We start from the raw sequence: 15,780 nt of genomic DNA on the forward strand, positions 1-15,780 counted from the left end.
TGAGACGTGCTAGTGCTTTAACAACAGCTTCGCAGGTCTGCAGAGGCAGGGTGAGATGATCAGGATGATCTGTCCATCTTCAGAAAGGCCCAGGTACCACGATACTGATCTGGGAGGGATAGTCATCAGCTAGAAAAGAGAACCAGCCAAGGTGCTTACCACAATAATGAATACCCACTGCGTGTGTCCATATTTTTTTTGCTTTTTTTTCCCATTTCATCCAATGAAAAGATAATGACTTCAGCTAGGGGCAACAAGGGGAAATAGGAAAATTGATGTAACAACCGAAGCTGATCCCAGCAGTGAAGATAATGAGGCAACAGCTCTAGTACACAGAGCTTTTGTCCTTTCCTCGGTACTCCAGAAGCAAGTGTATGCTCATCTCTACTGGTGAGTAGCATTACCAAGCAAAGGTTTCAAGACAGAGGTCTGAAAGTAAAGAGGATTCTCTCTTCCCTTCTGTTCTCCTTCATTTAAAGGAATATGCATTTAAATAAAGGCTCCTAATGCTAAATGGAGCTATTCAGCCCAAGAAGTAAAAGAAGATACTGAGATGGATCCACAGAGATGAATAAGGCAAAGGAGTTGTTTTCTGAAGACACCCAGCAACTCATAACACCCAGCATTTGTTACCTCCAGCCTTCCTTCCCTCAGAGACCCAGCTTGACAGCTCCAAGTGTTTGAACGTGGCCCGTACTGCAATGCTGCCTTTCTGGAGGTGGTTGAAGATGACACCATGTGAATCTCAGCGAGTTCAGCACTGCATCCTGCAGCAGCTGTGTTAACCATCGTCTCTTTTCACCACAGGTCTCTCTCTGGTGGAAGGATATAGCAGACAAGTGGGAAACTTTTCATGGCAGGGTAAAATCAAATTAAATCACAGGAGGACACAGGAAAGGAAGAGCTGAGCCTCCCTCTCCCTGAGGGATCGTATCTTCAAGGTCTTGGAGGCTTGCTAAGGCTCCTGGAAAGTTCTTCTTATGCTTTCTGGACCACAAAAGCATGGAGCACAGGCGGCTGTGGTGGGATTGCAGCTTATGTACAAGGGGACCACCTGGCAGGGGCTGTGTGGGAGTATTTGGAAACTTGAACTGGGACCGCTCAGAGAGGAAGGTCCCTGGCACAAGCCCTGCTTCTTCTCACGGGAAGGCGCAAATGAAAACATCTGTGAGTGGGGATTTTGCCATTTGAGTATCAGGGATAATTAGGGGAGAAAGGAAAAAATTCTCTTCTGCTGGCAGTAGAAGACAGAGGCAGAGGAGTAAACATCCCCACCACAGCCATGTTGTCTAACTGTGCTCCAAAGTCCACCCTGCAGATGACTTCCCTGCTCATATCTCTTCCCTTACTGGAGCTATAATATAGGAAAGACTTAGGTGGTGAAACCAAAACAAAAGGCGACCACAACTTTAAGTTGTGGGGAAAGAGATTTTGTAAAAAAAAAAAGAAAGGGGGGGGGAAAGGAAAGAAATTCCCCTTGTACACAGTTGTCACCCGAGAGATCTCCGCTTCCACAAAATTCACAAAATTGCCTGAACTAGTGAGATAGAATGTATCAGTCCAGCTTTGTGCCAACAGACAACTGAGATGACAACATTATTAGTGTTCTCAGGTCAAACCTGTCATGTTGAATTAACAATTCATAAGGCACAAGAAGTACTGTTCCCTCATGTGAATCAGAACTGAGGCATCACCTGCACAAATAATTGTATTAGTTTTGAATCAACAATGAAAACAAAGAATAAACAATTATCTACTTAAGTTCTTCATCCTTTTTGGTAACATCATTGTGCAGAGTAATTGAATTACCTTTGTCTTCCCATTTGTCGTGGGGTTTATAAGACACCCTTTCTTCCTCCCCCCCCCCTCCCCACGCAGTTGTGCGCACGAACACTCTTAGCAAATAGCCTAATGTGCCTCTGTCTTTGCAGCTAAGGATGGGAGCATTGGCTCAAGATGTCTCAGTCCCCAGCTACTTGCTTCCTGGGGATGTCAAACGGCAAACTCCTGGTGTGTTTTAAAAGGGATGCTGCTGCCAGCCAAGGGGATGGGAGCAGAGAGGAGAAAATATAAGGTTTATGCACCAGGACCTTAGATCACCTCTTGAAGTTTGACAGGGCTGAGATACAGAGCTCGACTTGGCCTTTTTCTGGTTATTTTTCCATCACTCGGGCTCCACACAGACAGGGTTGGCACTGCTGCCCGCACCACACCTCCCCGCCGTCAGACGGCATTAAGCGAGCAAGCAGGGATGGTCCAGGGATGCCGCAGGGGATGCGAGCTTCTGCTGCCCTCGGCCACAGACGTTCAACACAGGCAATAATAGCCCATGGTTTCCAGCGGTGGAGGTCTGCTTCAGCCTTGGGTATGCTGGCTGAAAACCTGGCTGTTTGCGGCTCAGTCCCCTTTTCTGCAAAGCAGCTGGTGGTAAATGTAATGTTTGCAAGGTTGGCCCTTGTTTATCGACAGTGCTGAAACTCCTGTTTCGTACAGTACATCTGGACTGCTCACACACACTGTGTGAATGTTAACTGTCAGCTTCTCTTTTGCTTGTCAGAAATCTCTGATCCGGCTTTCGAGGACCATTATGTTCTCTATTAAAGTTGCTTTTAAGGAGGAGGTTGTGACACTTCTGAAACTAAGTGGGGTCTGCCAGAGTCAGCTTGGATGGGAAACCAGGGTTAGAGGCTGTTGGAGATGTTAGACAAGGCAATTTTTTCACCTGAAAAGTGAGCTCCTCTTACAAAATAATGCTTAAAAAGAAGCTGATCTCTGCTTAAAGGAGTGCTATCCTTCTGATGAGCTGCAAAAATGAGATCCATACACGGCTGCTCATGATCCCCGTGATGGGGCTAGAATATCTGTCTGCAATATCTCAGTATCTTCACCTAATCCTGGTTGTGCATCCCCAGTTTTGCCTGTCTCGGATGTGCTTTCTATGTATCTATGCAAATTTCATGCATTAACTCTCAGTATATAGCATTGCTCCCACCACAGTCCATGATTTATTTGAGATGAAATCCACTTTTCTGCATCACAGTTTTTCTGGGTACATCTGGTTATGATGAGGTCTCAGTGTTTGACTTTTGAAACCATTAGAATTTCTACTAGCACAGAACAGTTTAAGGGAAAATAAGGACTTTTAGCTATGAATATTTATGGTTAGAGTTGAATTGTATTTCAGATTGCAATTCATTATTGCTGGTAGAACAGTAGACAGACACTAACATTCAATTTAATTGAAATATTTTCTCTTTTGTGCCTTGACCAGTGAACAATTTTTTCTGAAATCTGTATACTGTAAGTCTCAGTATTTATATCTTATTAAAATGACAGTCTTCTTAAAGAAAACAAAACTAGGAATAAATCTGTCCACAATGCTGATAAGCCAGAAATATTTCTGCTCACAAACAGTAAAAATGTAGAATTGACTCAAGACATTTTATAGAGCAGATACTTTGATATGAACAGAAACACCAATTATCCTCGGTTTAAACATTCATGGGGTGTAACCACAGCTGCTCAAGTGAAACTTCTACTTGTTAATCCTAAATAAAAGGAGCTGGTTGGAAATATGTGAATATTTGCAGTGGAGATGAAATAAATCAAACCAAACACACACTCATTTTCAGGGTCTGGGGCTGACCATTTTTTCCCAATTTAACATTTGAAGAATAGGGATGGCTGTGAAAACATCCGTGATTGAAAAGATGGATACGGGAAGGGGGGTACTGGTAAAGATGCAGCTTGACATGCTCTGGAGCTGTATTTAGCAGCAAATAATCCTGCAAACATCCCCCAATTTGAATGTTTAGCTCCTTCCTTGCGTCCCACTTTTTCCTGTAAGCCAGGTGAGTGTCCCACTCCTCAACCTCTGCAGCATCAGCTCAGATCCTTTCTCCCCTTCTGCTCTCTTCTCCCACTGACTTTCCAAGTGTCTTAGCAGCTCTCCCTGTAGTTGGGTATGTACAGATTAGAAACTAAAGAAAGGAGATGCTTTTAGGTGGTCCAAGGAGCTACTACCAAACTGAATAGAAGTGATTTTCATCTGAGCAGAAGGGAAAATGTCCTCAGTTGCACTTTGGAATAATTGCTCTAAGACAGAGTTGAGAACAGTTAAAAAATACAGAACTCTGGCCAAAAAGAGACAGCAAGTGTGGGAACAGGCATTTGCTGGGAGACGTGAGCAAACTTAACTCTTTGCTTCTCTGCTTTACTCTGAGGCTCGGTGAGGGGATGCTTTATTGAGCAGGTTAGTGGGGTTGTACCCATGCCCTTCCTTCAGCCCACTGCATCAGGTGCATCGTCTGACCAGCCTTCTTTCCCCTCTAGTTCATTTTGGTCGTGGTCCTATTCTGTATTTCTCTGTCTGTGCACAATTAAACAGCTTCCTGAGAAACTCCATTTTGTACCTAGCAAGAAGTGGCTCAATTTCAAATAAATGTGCAATATCCTCAGCTTTAACAATTTTCGCCCCACAAAACATCTTTCCCATCCTATCCTCTGATTCAATATTTCATTTCAGTCCTCTAGCTCCTAATTCTCCAGTACCCTAGTGCCAACAGCTAAGGAAGTCTACTGGGCTCATCAAAGTCTTGCTGTGACTCACAGCCCCTTCTTACATAAAACAGCCTTTTCGTGTTGATCAAGACAACCGATATTCAAACCCTATGGTGCCTCCTGGAGAGATGGATATAAAAAATAGGCAGACCCTGAGCCCTGGAGGCAATCTGCAAGGAAAATGAATAGCACAGGGGGACGAATTGTCGTAAACAAGTGGAAGTGGGATTTTGGTTGAAAAGAAAAGTTTTTGCCTGATTTGTGAAGATGCAAAAATCAAACAGGAGCAGAATGTTTTCTTTTTTCCTTTTCCATTTTCCAGTGTTTTCTGTTACATGCTGATGTTGCTAACACAACTGTCTTCTCTCTGGAAAAAGTCTGCAAATCCTTTTGATGACATGATGAATATAGAAACACAGAAAGCAAATAGAATTATCATTGTGCACTTATTTCGCCCATGCTTTCTGAAGACATTTGGAGTCCTTTGTACCTTTTACGCTGCAGCTTAAGCTGATATGGCACAATCTTCCTCAAAGCTGAGCATTGTAAAGTCAGTAGCTTTTGGGTTGGCATGCCTTTCAACAGGGGGCCAAACAAAGCAAGATCTTTTCCCCGCAGAAACCTTTTCTGCCTCTGTCTCCCTTTAGAGAGGTTCATTAATTTTGCATTTGCCTTCCAGACTGATGACTGGAGCAAAGATAGCCCTCCACAATTTCTATTTTTAGTGTTCATCTATGGGTAGCTTTGGCTTTCCTGTTCACCGCAGGTATAAAGCTGCCACTCACACTTACACCTGTTCTTCCTCAAGCTTACTGATTAAATATTTTCCCAGCAGAAGACAGTGCTTCTTCCCCAGGAATCAGATTATAACAACGTGGCTGATCTCACAGAGATAGTGTCACCCTAGGGCAGGGGGGAGAAGGATTTCTACCAGTTAGCTCTACTAAGCCAAGGACATTGCTCTTCGATGAGCAGCTGGTTTTAATGGCATATAAATGGAGTGAGAGTGGCAGCATGGGAACATGTATTTTTCTCTGTCTCCCAAAGTCGATGAAAACTTATTAAGATAGAAAGTGAAATCTGCAAGGCTGTTTTGTGAATGCCAGTGAGCTCCATATGATAAACAGTATATTAAAAACCACTGAGGCGTGCTGTGATAAATGCTCTCCCTCCTTGCCATTGCAATATATACAATAAGCAAGAGATATCGTTCTATATTCAATCAAAATCAGGGCTGGAGTCTTTGTTGCTTTCAGACACAAGGCACGAATCTGATCAGCACCTCTGTCATTTGGGATTGGCTGTGAAGCTGCTAACATAATGAACTGCTTCATTTGTCCCCTGCTAAATGATATTTTTAAAAAAAGCCTCAGAAGAGAGAAACAAACAAAGCTGGACTGGGTCACTTAAAAACACAAGCTGGGTTTCTTTGCAGATGTGAACTCATTTATACCAGTTGTGCAGGTGGACCTTCATCTAGGCTCACAAATGCTTCCTAAATTTGTATTTTCTTTCATTTCAAAAGCGTATAGGCTTGTGTTTACATGTCTTGCTAGATCAGCCCTCCCTGGGAACAATGCTCACTTCTCTAGGCAAGAAAATTAACCAGTCTGGCTGCCTTGCTTTGGTGTCATTGGTGACCAGGTTTAAAATCCCTGTACCTTTTGCTTGTCCTAAGCCAGATCAAGCCCAAAGGAAGGAGAGGGGTAAGTCTCAAGCTCTGAGTCAGGAAACACCATTGGCTACATAAGGTGTTTTTCTGGGATGGTCACGAAAAATCTAATTTCATGCTTGTGAGGATGGTAAAGAGAAATTAATCCTATCCCAGTTGCCAGTCTGAAGGAAGACAAAAATGATTTATTGCAGTAATGTGGAACTTTGTAAGCATGCATACTCTGTGTGGGAGCTGTACTAAATATGCCGTTGACAGTTGTAGCTGCTTTTTAAGTGGACAGAAGAACTAGAACATTGAAAATGTCAGGTGTCACAGATTTCATTATAGTTCTCCATGGCACTGCTAAGGTCATTCCCATTTAATGGACTTTGTTCCTGTTTAGGTATTTTTAAAATTCAGAACACAATGCTTCACCTTCTCCTGCAATCTGTATGAAGCAGACTCCAAGGATAACAGCACCGTCAAGAACACTTTGAAAGCTGCCAAGTGCTATGCCAAGGTTGTTGATGTTGCTGACAACCAGTGAGAAGTTGCTTTTAAACGGTTGAATGTTGGCATGTTTTGCTAATACATGTCTTGGAATGGAGGTTTAAAATAGCTCATGGACTACCTGCTTATGTTGAATGAAAGGAAAGATGAATCAGAGTTGACTGTGCTGGAAACACTGGGGTTTCAATCTCTGGTCTAGAGGAAAATTTCATTACAGTCCTTGAGTGAATCCCTTAAGTTCTCTGTGCCTGAAATCTGTACCATAAAACAAGAGCACCCTTGCAGCGACGAAGGTACGGAGTGTGCTGGGTTGTTACCAGTGCGCTAACACTATTGAAACTTGATAACGATGGCTATTACATATCGATTATGTTCACGAAATGTTGGGGTGCTGGCGAGCCCACAAGTGACCGCGTACAGCACGCAGGTACAGGATGGCAGAAGTGGCTGAGTATTTGCTCTCCGACTGAGCCCGGGGGGGCTATTCCACAACAAATGTGATTTCAGAGGAGTGAGTATCACGGTGTGCAACCCACACTCCAGTTATTCAGAGTACCTACTACATTAATGCCAGCTTGGCTGTGCAGCAGCTTTCCCTTCATGCATTTCTGGAAAAAACAGGAGTTTTACAAACCTCCCTTGTAGCTCTGGCCCCGGGGCTCTTCCCTTGCATATTTGTCTTTGGCAGGGAGACGAACCGCAGACCTGTGTGACCCAGTGTTGATGCCTGCTCAGCCCTGAGACATTTATAAAGAAAAAGTAGTATGTGATGTTTTCATTTGAGATTACATAGTTAAGGAGCAGTGACGAGAAATAGATCAGTCAGACCCCCTGATTAATTATACTGTGTTATAGTAGTGCCTGAGGCTGAAAGCTGCATTGCAGAAGTGTTGGACATACCTACTGAGCAGCTTCCAAAGTCAGGAGAAAGGAGAAGCAGAAGAAAGGAACAAAGAAATCCCAGGCTAACTGGTTCAGCCCTTAATGTGACTGAAGCTAATGCAATGGCAAAATATGGTGTGTCTGTCCTTTCATCTTCATGCTGCATTTCATCAAGATGAGGGAGGATTAAATTGTCCATCCGAGATACTACTATTACTCACAAGAGAGGAGTTCTTTATTCTCTCTGTACCTTCGCAGGTCTTGAAGCAGATCTTCAAGGCTGCGTGTTCGTAATCATTCCTTTATGTAACTTCAGTTTACAACAAAGCTGAGACATCTCAGCAGTGCACAGCGGAGCAGCAGCGGTGTGAAAGCAGAGTGGACCGTTACTGCTTTACAAGGTGGTTTTACATCGTTGCATTAAATGGGTGAAGGATTTTGCTTCCCGTTTCTTCAGGATTTCATAGAGAAGCAGCCAAGTGTAAGTAAATATCATGTCACTGGTGGTACAAACCAGCCAAGCCAGCCAGTACTTTCAAGAAGGAGGAAGAGCTCCCCACTGGAGAGACCAAAAATTTATAGTGCACGTATGCACGCGTAAGTGTGTGGCTGTTGCACTCACACTTGTGATGATATTCTGGCCATCTCTGAGATGTTTACATTTCATGTAAGTTTTTTTGACTCTTCCCACTTACTTTGCTTTCAGTAAGTCTGTCTTCAAGGGTGAAACAATTGTGGTTTCTTTCTCTTTAGTAGCCACGGCCCCTGGTGGGCTCAGCTGACCTGTCCTAAACTTTCTATCGCCATCCTTTTCCCCACGGCATTTGGCTGAGCGAGCCCAGGGCTGGGCTGGCAGCCGACGGAGCCTGGGCTGCCTGCCGTCTGCTCGCCCTGCGTGGATTTTTTTCCCCGGGAACCAGCCCCAGCACTTTGGTTCAGCCACCCCACAGAACTCGGGGCCACGTCTGTGCTCGTGTACTTCTCGAGGGGTTTTGCACTTGAGTGCCCAAAGTCACTTTACGCTCAGCTTCCTACTGCACAGCCCACAGGAGACCTGTAATAATAACCAGGATGCGCTGCCTTATTGCTTAAATACCCTCATGGATATACTCCAACCTGATCTACTTCAACCAAATTCAATAAGGCAGAGGAGGATTTAAAGACATTTTAAATAAATTAACTTCTGGATGGCTGTTTATTAAGTTTTATGAAGCCATTTACTAAAATGTAACATTTGTTTCAAAAGGCGCCTGAAATTTTCCTCTTGTGAACTATCAAAATTACTTTTATAATTGAAATGAGAAATACGGGCCAAATTGAAACATCCCTCATTGCTCAAGACACAGTCTTTGTGCCTTTCTAAAAGAAAAAAGAAATTAATGGACTCCCCACAGCCTTTTGTTTTCCTCCGCATTGGTGGGCTGTGATGTGATGCCCGATTGCGTGATGTTGGGTGGGAGGGTTGTATGAGAGAAGCGAGGAGCTCTGGTTCCCGGGAGTTTTAATTTTTCAAGGAGTCAGCCCTGAGCTAGAGAAGTCACGAGCTGAAGGCAATGTTTTTCACTCCAGCTTGAACATGGTCTGGATTTCTGCATAAGCAATGGAGGCTCCGCTGGGAGCATCCTGCCCTACACAAAAATCTCCTGCAGCCAGAAAACAAAGACATTGCCATGTGTTGTGGATTTTCACTGCTGAAGACATGAACGGCAGCTCCTTAGGCAGCAGACTGAAAATACACCTTTTAACAGAGCAAGGCTGAACACCAAATAAAAGGATCCATAAAATAAATTATTTGATTCTTTAATAATTGATGCTGTAGGGACAATAGAGGCTCCTGCTCTTCTCATCTGGAAGCAGCACCAAAATGCTTTCAGAGATGCAGTGCATTTCAGCTAGGTTTTAGAAGATGAATTTTCCAGGCATGAATGATCCCAAATATTTAAATTTTATTTTGTTGCTGCTTTCCAAGCAACCTTTCTGTCTGCCAGAAATCAAAACAATAGGGTTGAGCGGATAAAAACTATGAAGATCTTATGGATTTTCCTGGTGCTCATCTGAGCTATTTCACAACAGAACTTTAACCAGGAGCTGCAAGGAGAATGGAAGTGACTGATTTTCGCTCATTAAGTGTAAAGGCACTTTAATATAGTGGGCGATACCCAAGTACTCTGTTCCCACAAAATTACCTCTGTGTTAGAAAAATGGATGCCAGGGAGGGAGCGGGTCATGCAAGAGCGGGGAAGGTAGGAAGGGAAACCTCACTGTTAAGGCACAGTAAAACTGTTTTGTTTTTCAGCAACAAGTTCTCCAGGGTGAGGGCTGTCTCCTTCGCTGTGTGCCTACAGCTCCCAGTGCAATAAAGCCCTGATCTGCTCAGTTTTCTGGGCAAAGCTGCTGCAGAAATAATGGCCAAGATACAAGGTTTTTAACATTTGCCCTGCAACAGGGGAAAGCAAGCAGGCAAGATAAGCAAGGCAGGAGTTCAGAAAACAGCCAGACTCCTGTAGTGCTACCTGGATCTCAAACAGCAGCTGCCCTCTGTGCAGCACAGGTCTTTCTTGAAGCCCAGAAGATCTCCACTCCCACACTTCAGGCTTGTGCGTGCCACAGCCAAAGGGAGCTGGATGCTCTCGGTTGCTTGCTCCTAACAGCACAGCGGGACTGTAAACCAGCACGGAGCCCTTTTGGTTTTCCCAGGTCTCAGGAGGGATTTCTCAGGGCAAACTTCACCTATGGGAACCTTCTTCAAACCTAGCTAGTCTTTTCCCTGGTTTGTTTGCCGACTTGCAGATGCTAGCAGCAGCTGGCGTTTGGATGCTGCGTTTGTGCCAAAGAGTCTGTGGGAGAGGAACGCTCGGGACCCTTCTGCAGAGGAGGTGCAAAGGTCAGTTCAAGGTCGATGGGATTTCAGCGGTTTAGCCCACAGCCAGCCAGCCTGTGCTGGTAAGCAGGCTGTATGATAAAGGCACAGCTGCCATTTCAAGCATGACCCGCCCAAGCCTTAAATTTGGATATTTATTTCTTAGGATCCATAAATGACAAAATAAAATAAAATACCAGACAGTACAAAGGCTATATCAGGAAGTAACCATTTCATTACAGTTTGATCAAGAAATACAGTATCGATAATAGCATGTTACATTGAAAGAGTGTTTCCCATTGCTACACAAAAGGATTTCACACCCGCTTCCTTCCCTTTGTCACAGAAAATATTACAAGGGAGACACTGACACACTTTTAACATTCATTTTTTTTCCCATTGCACAACAGGCCACAGAAAATAAAGCACATATTAACATTTTGTATTTCAGAAAAAGAAAAGGTGCACTTTGAAAAATATTTGCCACAAATACAGTATGTGCAGGACTATCAGGTGGCACGGCTGGGGAAGGACTCTTGATCACAAAGCCAGGACACAGCATCATGAAATTTTAGATTAGCGATTTCTGTTTTTGTCCTAAATGAGTCCAGACTGAGAACAGAAGAACTTGTTGAGCTGTAACGTTAAGAACCAGACAGAGCTCTAGCAGATACAGCTTTGTTTGAACAGCTACCAAACAACACAACCAAGAAGATACCAGACTAACACGCAAGGCGTTGCACAGCAAAGCTCCAGCGCTCTCAAGCCGTGTGGACGTCTGTCCTTCCCCGAGAGCGGGCAGCGACAGCACCCGCACAGGCGATGGGTTCAAACCTGCCACACGAGCTCTCTGCAGCAACACCTTGGTTTTTATTCCGCTAAATGTTTGATGCTATAAATGCAAAGGTCCCGCTAACTGTCATGTTTTCAGCACGTGTCCTGCTAACCCTCCTCACTGACTTTTCCATTTAGTTTTCTCCTTTACGGGCGCAGTCGCTGAAGTGAGGTCTCGTGCACTTTACGAAGAAGACAAGCTCAGCAGAGCGTTGAAACGCTGATGTGTACTGGGCCTTTGGTGAGAAAGTCCTGTCTGGGGGAAATTTCCAAATAGCGTAATGACTTGGTAAATCTGATTTCACACACTGCCAAATGGATGGCCCTGACAAGAACGCTGTAAAGGGAAAGGAAACCTCAAAATAATATTTGAAGAGGTCACTTGATAGACTCTCTTCAGATGGGAATTTCTCAGAATCCATCTGGCAGCACTTCACATCTGTGGGTTCTACAGATTTTTTTTTAGTCAAAACAAACAGTTCAAAACACTTATAGGAAATTTGCATAGATTAACAGCATCCCGCACCAACGCTCACCTCTCTGCCCCAGCAGAGAGTTCAGACAAGACAGGAATACGAAGGATGGGAATATGCATTTTTTCTAATGGCAAAAGCCACTTACACTCGATTAGGTTTAAAGCTAAACCTTGTTGGGTTAGTAGTTCAACCGTTGTTAAAAGGCATGGAAAGAACCATTTTTCTGGTATACACTGGGCAGTATCATGCTTTCCTTTATAAAACTGTGGGGTCTTACGGTGAGTTATCCTCACTTTGAGCTCAAGGGAACTAAATCTCCAGGTCGAATATAGCAAAACTAGGTGAGGAGGGGAGAGAGGATGAAATCAGCTGCAACTTACACTTCTCAGCTCAAGGTAGTCAGATTTGGCCAGTGGAAGAGGTAGCTCTGAGCTGCAATCTCAGATTAAGGCCATAGACTCAGGTCTGCTCCCATGTTAAGCTGCAGGAACAGAGCTATAGAAGCCAGCAAACTGCCTGGATAAATCCCCCCAAACAGTCAGCTCTTCAGGACTCAAGTGGCCCAACAAACATTGTGGACAGAGTTTACGATAAGACCATTTTTACTCCAGCTTGTTCCCATTTTCATGTCAAACCAAAAATAAACCTACCAGTTTCTCTGAGCTGTGATCAAATATTCTGTAACCTGCCAGCGTAGCTCAGTAATGAAAATCTAAGCCAAGCATTTTTTGTGAAACAACAATTTTTGTACAGTGTGTTCTAAGATAATCAAGCACATTCCAGCAGGTTGGTGTTGAACAAGTATATTAATAATGTTTAACGTTTCAAAAGCAACTGAGACACGCAGGATGTTAATTCCTAGTGAAAGTCAAAGCGACACACAGTTACAGCTTCTGTGGGAGGTTTCAGAAACCACCTCCCAGCTATTGACTCTATTTAGAGGTGAAGTTAAAGAATTTGGGTCCTCTCCAGAAACATTTAAATTGTCTTGCCTGGAAGGCCAATGTTAAGTGTGTGACATTAAGACTCCTCTTCCTCTGCTTATCATACCTGGACTTTTCCACAGGGCAGTATGTACAGGTCTTCTAGAGGTTCTTCCAATCTGCCCAAGCCATTTCTAACACACACACACACAGAGATAACATTTGCTGGTTTCTCCCAGATCTCCTTCCAAAGAGATCAATCTCCTTTTTTCTTTTGTTTTGTTTTCTGTACCATTACCTGTTTTTCTTGCCAAAGAGGAGTCAACTGTGCATGAGCAACGAAAGTGCTTTGTCAGATATAATCTCTGTCCTCTGTTTGGTACAACCTGCCCAAGAAATTAAAAGAAGGCATGACAGAACAGAGCTTGCAGTTTGGCTGAATCAGAAGAAACTAAAGCCCCACTGATTTCTATTTTGAGCCCTTTCTTTTGGAGTGGTTCTGTACTAGGCATTAAAATAACCTCCCATCCCTGGTAGGTGTGGTTGGAGGTCATGGCTGGTGGTAGCCAGGTCTACCATGGTAGCTAGCTCTGTACAACTGCCAGGTTATAAATGCCTCAGAAGTAGATAGCCGACACTCACAACTCACAGCAAATGCCCCACAGGTGTTTTCTTTATGCCCTGAGCCCAACAGGGACTCACCCACGAGATACCATATTTGTAGCAGGAGAAGATCCACCCAGTAGATCAGTAACTGGTCTCCATCACTGTGTGACAGTTCAGTGGGGCCAGACCCACATCTCCAGCTCTGAGACTTCTGTTAAGTACCGAGGGTGCTTGTTAGTTGAAGAGTGACAGGGTATGGGCCAAGTGACTCTTCTAGTTTGTCATCATGAAGAGGCGAGCACTGCCCTCCTAATGAAGTGGGGTATGAAAGGGGATGCAAGGTCACCACCAGCAAAATCACAGCAGAGGTTGCACAAGACGATTGGTTGGTTCCAGGTTCATGCAGGTCACCATCTGGTGATGTGACAGCAGGGAAAGCCCTTTAGCTTGTCCCAGAGACCTGTGATTTCTGGTGCTAAAGGGTCTGGAGCAATTTGCTGCATCACATAGTGGGCTGTTAAAGGTGGAACCATATGGGAGAAAAGCTCACACTACCTATCCTGGCCAGCTGAGAAATTTCAAAGAGAATTTTCAGGTCTTGTTTCTGTTCCTCTGGCTTGTTAAAAGAAAGTTGGTTTAGAGCTAAGACTCCTCAGTTTAGACCTTCTTGTGTTCTTCATTTGCACCATTTGAAGATTTGTCTGTGTAGATCAGTGTGCCAACAGGTCTGGTAGCAAAAAGAAATAAGAAAAGGTAGAACAAGAGGCCCTGCTGCCTGCAACTGATACAACCTATGAGACATCAGCCTTCTGAAAATGGTGAGGAAACAAGTAGAATTGGATTAAGAATGGGAAAAATCTGAAGGTCCCACAGAATTGGGGCAGGTTGCTCTTATCTCAGCAGCCTTGGAGCCCGCATGAGCCTGGACTTTTCTCACCTCTTAATGCAGGCCAGGTAACTGTTCTCCAGATGAAAAACAGGATTTGGCTGTATGGCAACAGTAAGATTTTCCATTTCTGTTTGTTTTCAGCACTCCAGCTGGGCACAGTTTCTGCATTCTTGACTTTGCCAGAGCCTTTATTTATTGGTGTTGCAGTACCAATACCGGCAAGAGAGGGGGTTCACTGTGCCAGGCACTATATGTGCCCTAAAGTGAAAGATGACCCCCATTCCCCCAGGCCACAGCCACCCCAATCTAGGTAAGGCATCATCTGTTATTTAATTTCAAGGAGCCAGAGCGGCTCTCTCGAGCACCTAGGTCATATTAATAATAATTTAGATATATTTCAAAAATAACCACCTGGCTCCCTGAGTTTTCACTCCTCGTTCAGTGAACATCCCATAGATGAGCATGTCTGCTCTCTGAAAACATCCCTTTCTGTTCAAAACTACTTTCTCCTCATCAGACTCTCTGCTCGGTGCCACCAAGAGACGTGAACTCAAACCCTTGGATGTGAACATGGCATCTCTGCATTGAGAAAAGGATGAAATGCAGTATGATTTTGCCTAAGTTTAACATATTTTGGCTTCCCAGTCAACACTGCACTTGGATCTATGCCAGACTGAAGTTACAAAACGTGTAGACATTACTCACAAGAGGCAAGGCCAATGCTTTAAAATAACCTCAAAGTTACTGGCAGAATGAAGCCTATTTTGCCAACAAAAATGACTTTGCTAAACACATTTGTGTTACATGAATTTGGAGACCATGCATGAAAGTCACAGAGGCCTCTCCCAAGTTTTGTCTCCATGACGAAATGCATTTCCCTTCCTCCTTTGGCTTCAGTATGTAGTTTCCCTTGTGACCTGGCTGGAAAATGTGTGGTTGCTGGAGATGCTGTTGGATTTCCTGGTGAAGGCCAGTCGTTTCTTCTTCTTCCTCCATGGCAGGCACAGGAGTGTGAGTGTAGAGAGGAAGATCTGTCGGAAGTTTGCAGACACCAGGTTGTAGAGGATGGGGTTGATTGCTGAACTCACGTAGAAGAGGACATTTGTCAGCATGTAGAAGTAGTGGTAGAAGTTGAAAAGGAAACTGGAAGAACAGACAAAAGACAAAAAATCTAAATAGAATGTGGAGAACTGAAATAATTCAAAGTCACAAGGGTGAGAAAAACATGAGCTGTTTTTTCAGCTAACCTTTCTTGACTGGGGACGTGAGCTTACCAGTGGGAGTCAGTGCATAAGCCACCAGAAAAATATCTATGTTTTCAACTGGGACTGGCCAAACGTAGGTCAAATGCCTCTACAGAAGTCTTGCCTCAGTCACTAGCAGTTAGAAACTTATGTATGCCCTGGGTGCCCATGTGATACTTACCTCGTGCGTTCATTTTGTCTTCAAAAATAGACATGTGTGAAACTGAGACGCCAGATGGAAATTTGCTTCTGTGTCATGCATATACATTAGCTTGACTTTTCTGGCTGCAGTTCTGGTCTACAGAGCCTGCAGAAGAGCCAAGATCCAGTAACAGATGCAGC

General features: G+C 44.0%; 1 protein-coding gene across 1 annotated transcript in view; it reads right to left on the bottom strand.

Moving 5' to 3' along the window:
* Positions 1 to 10,607: 10,607 nt before the first annotated feature.
* Positions 10,608 to 15,780, bottom strand: part of NTSR1 (neurotensin receptor 1) — a 69,951-nt gene continuing 64,778 nt past the window's right edge. The window contains exon 4 of the mRNA XM_069803718.1: positions 10,608 to 15,337. Within this exon, the coding sequence (XP_069659819.1) occupies positions 15,088 to 15,337 (250 nt within the window). The 3' untranslated portion in view covers positions 10,608 to 15,087. The remainder of the gene's footprint in view (positions 15,338 to 15,780) is intronic.

The sequence above is a fragment of the Haliaeetus albicilla genome, chromosome 2, assembly GCF_947461875.1.
Source record: "Haliaeetus albicilla chromosome 2, bHalAlb1.1, whole genome shotgun sequence".
Taxonomy (NCBI): domain Eukaryota; kingdom Metazoa; phylum Chordata; class Aves; order Accipitriformes; family Accipitridae; genus Haliaeetus; species Haliaeetus albicilla.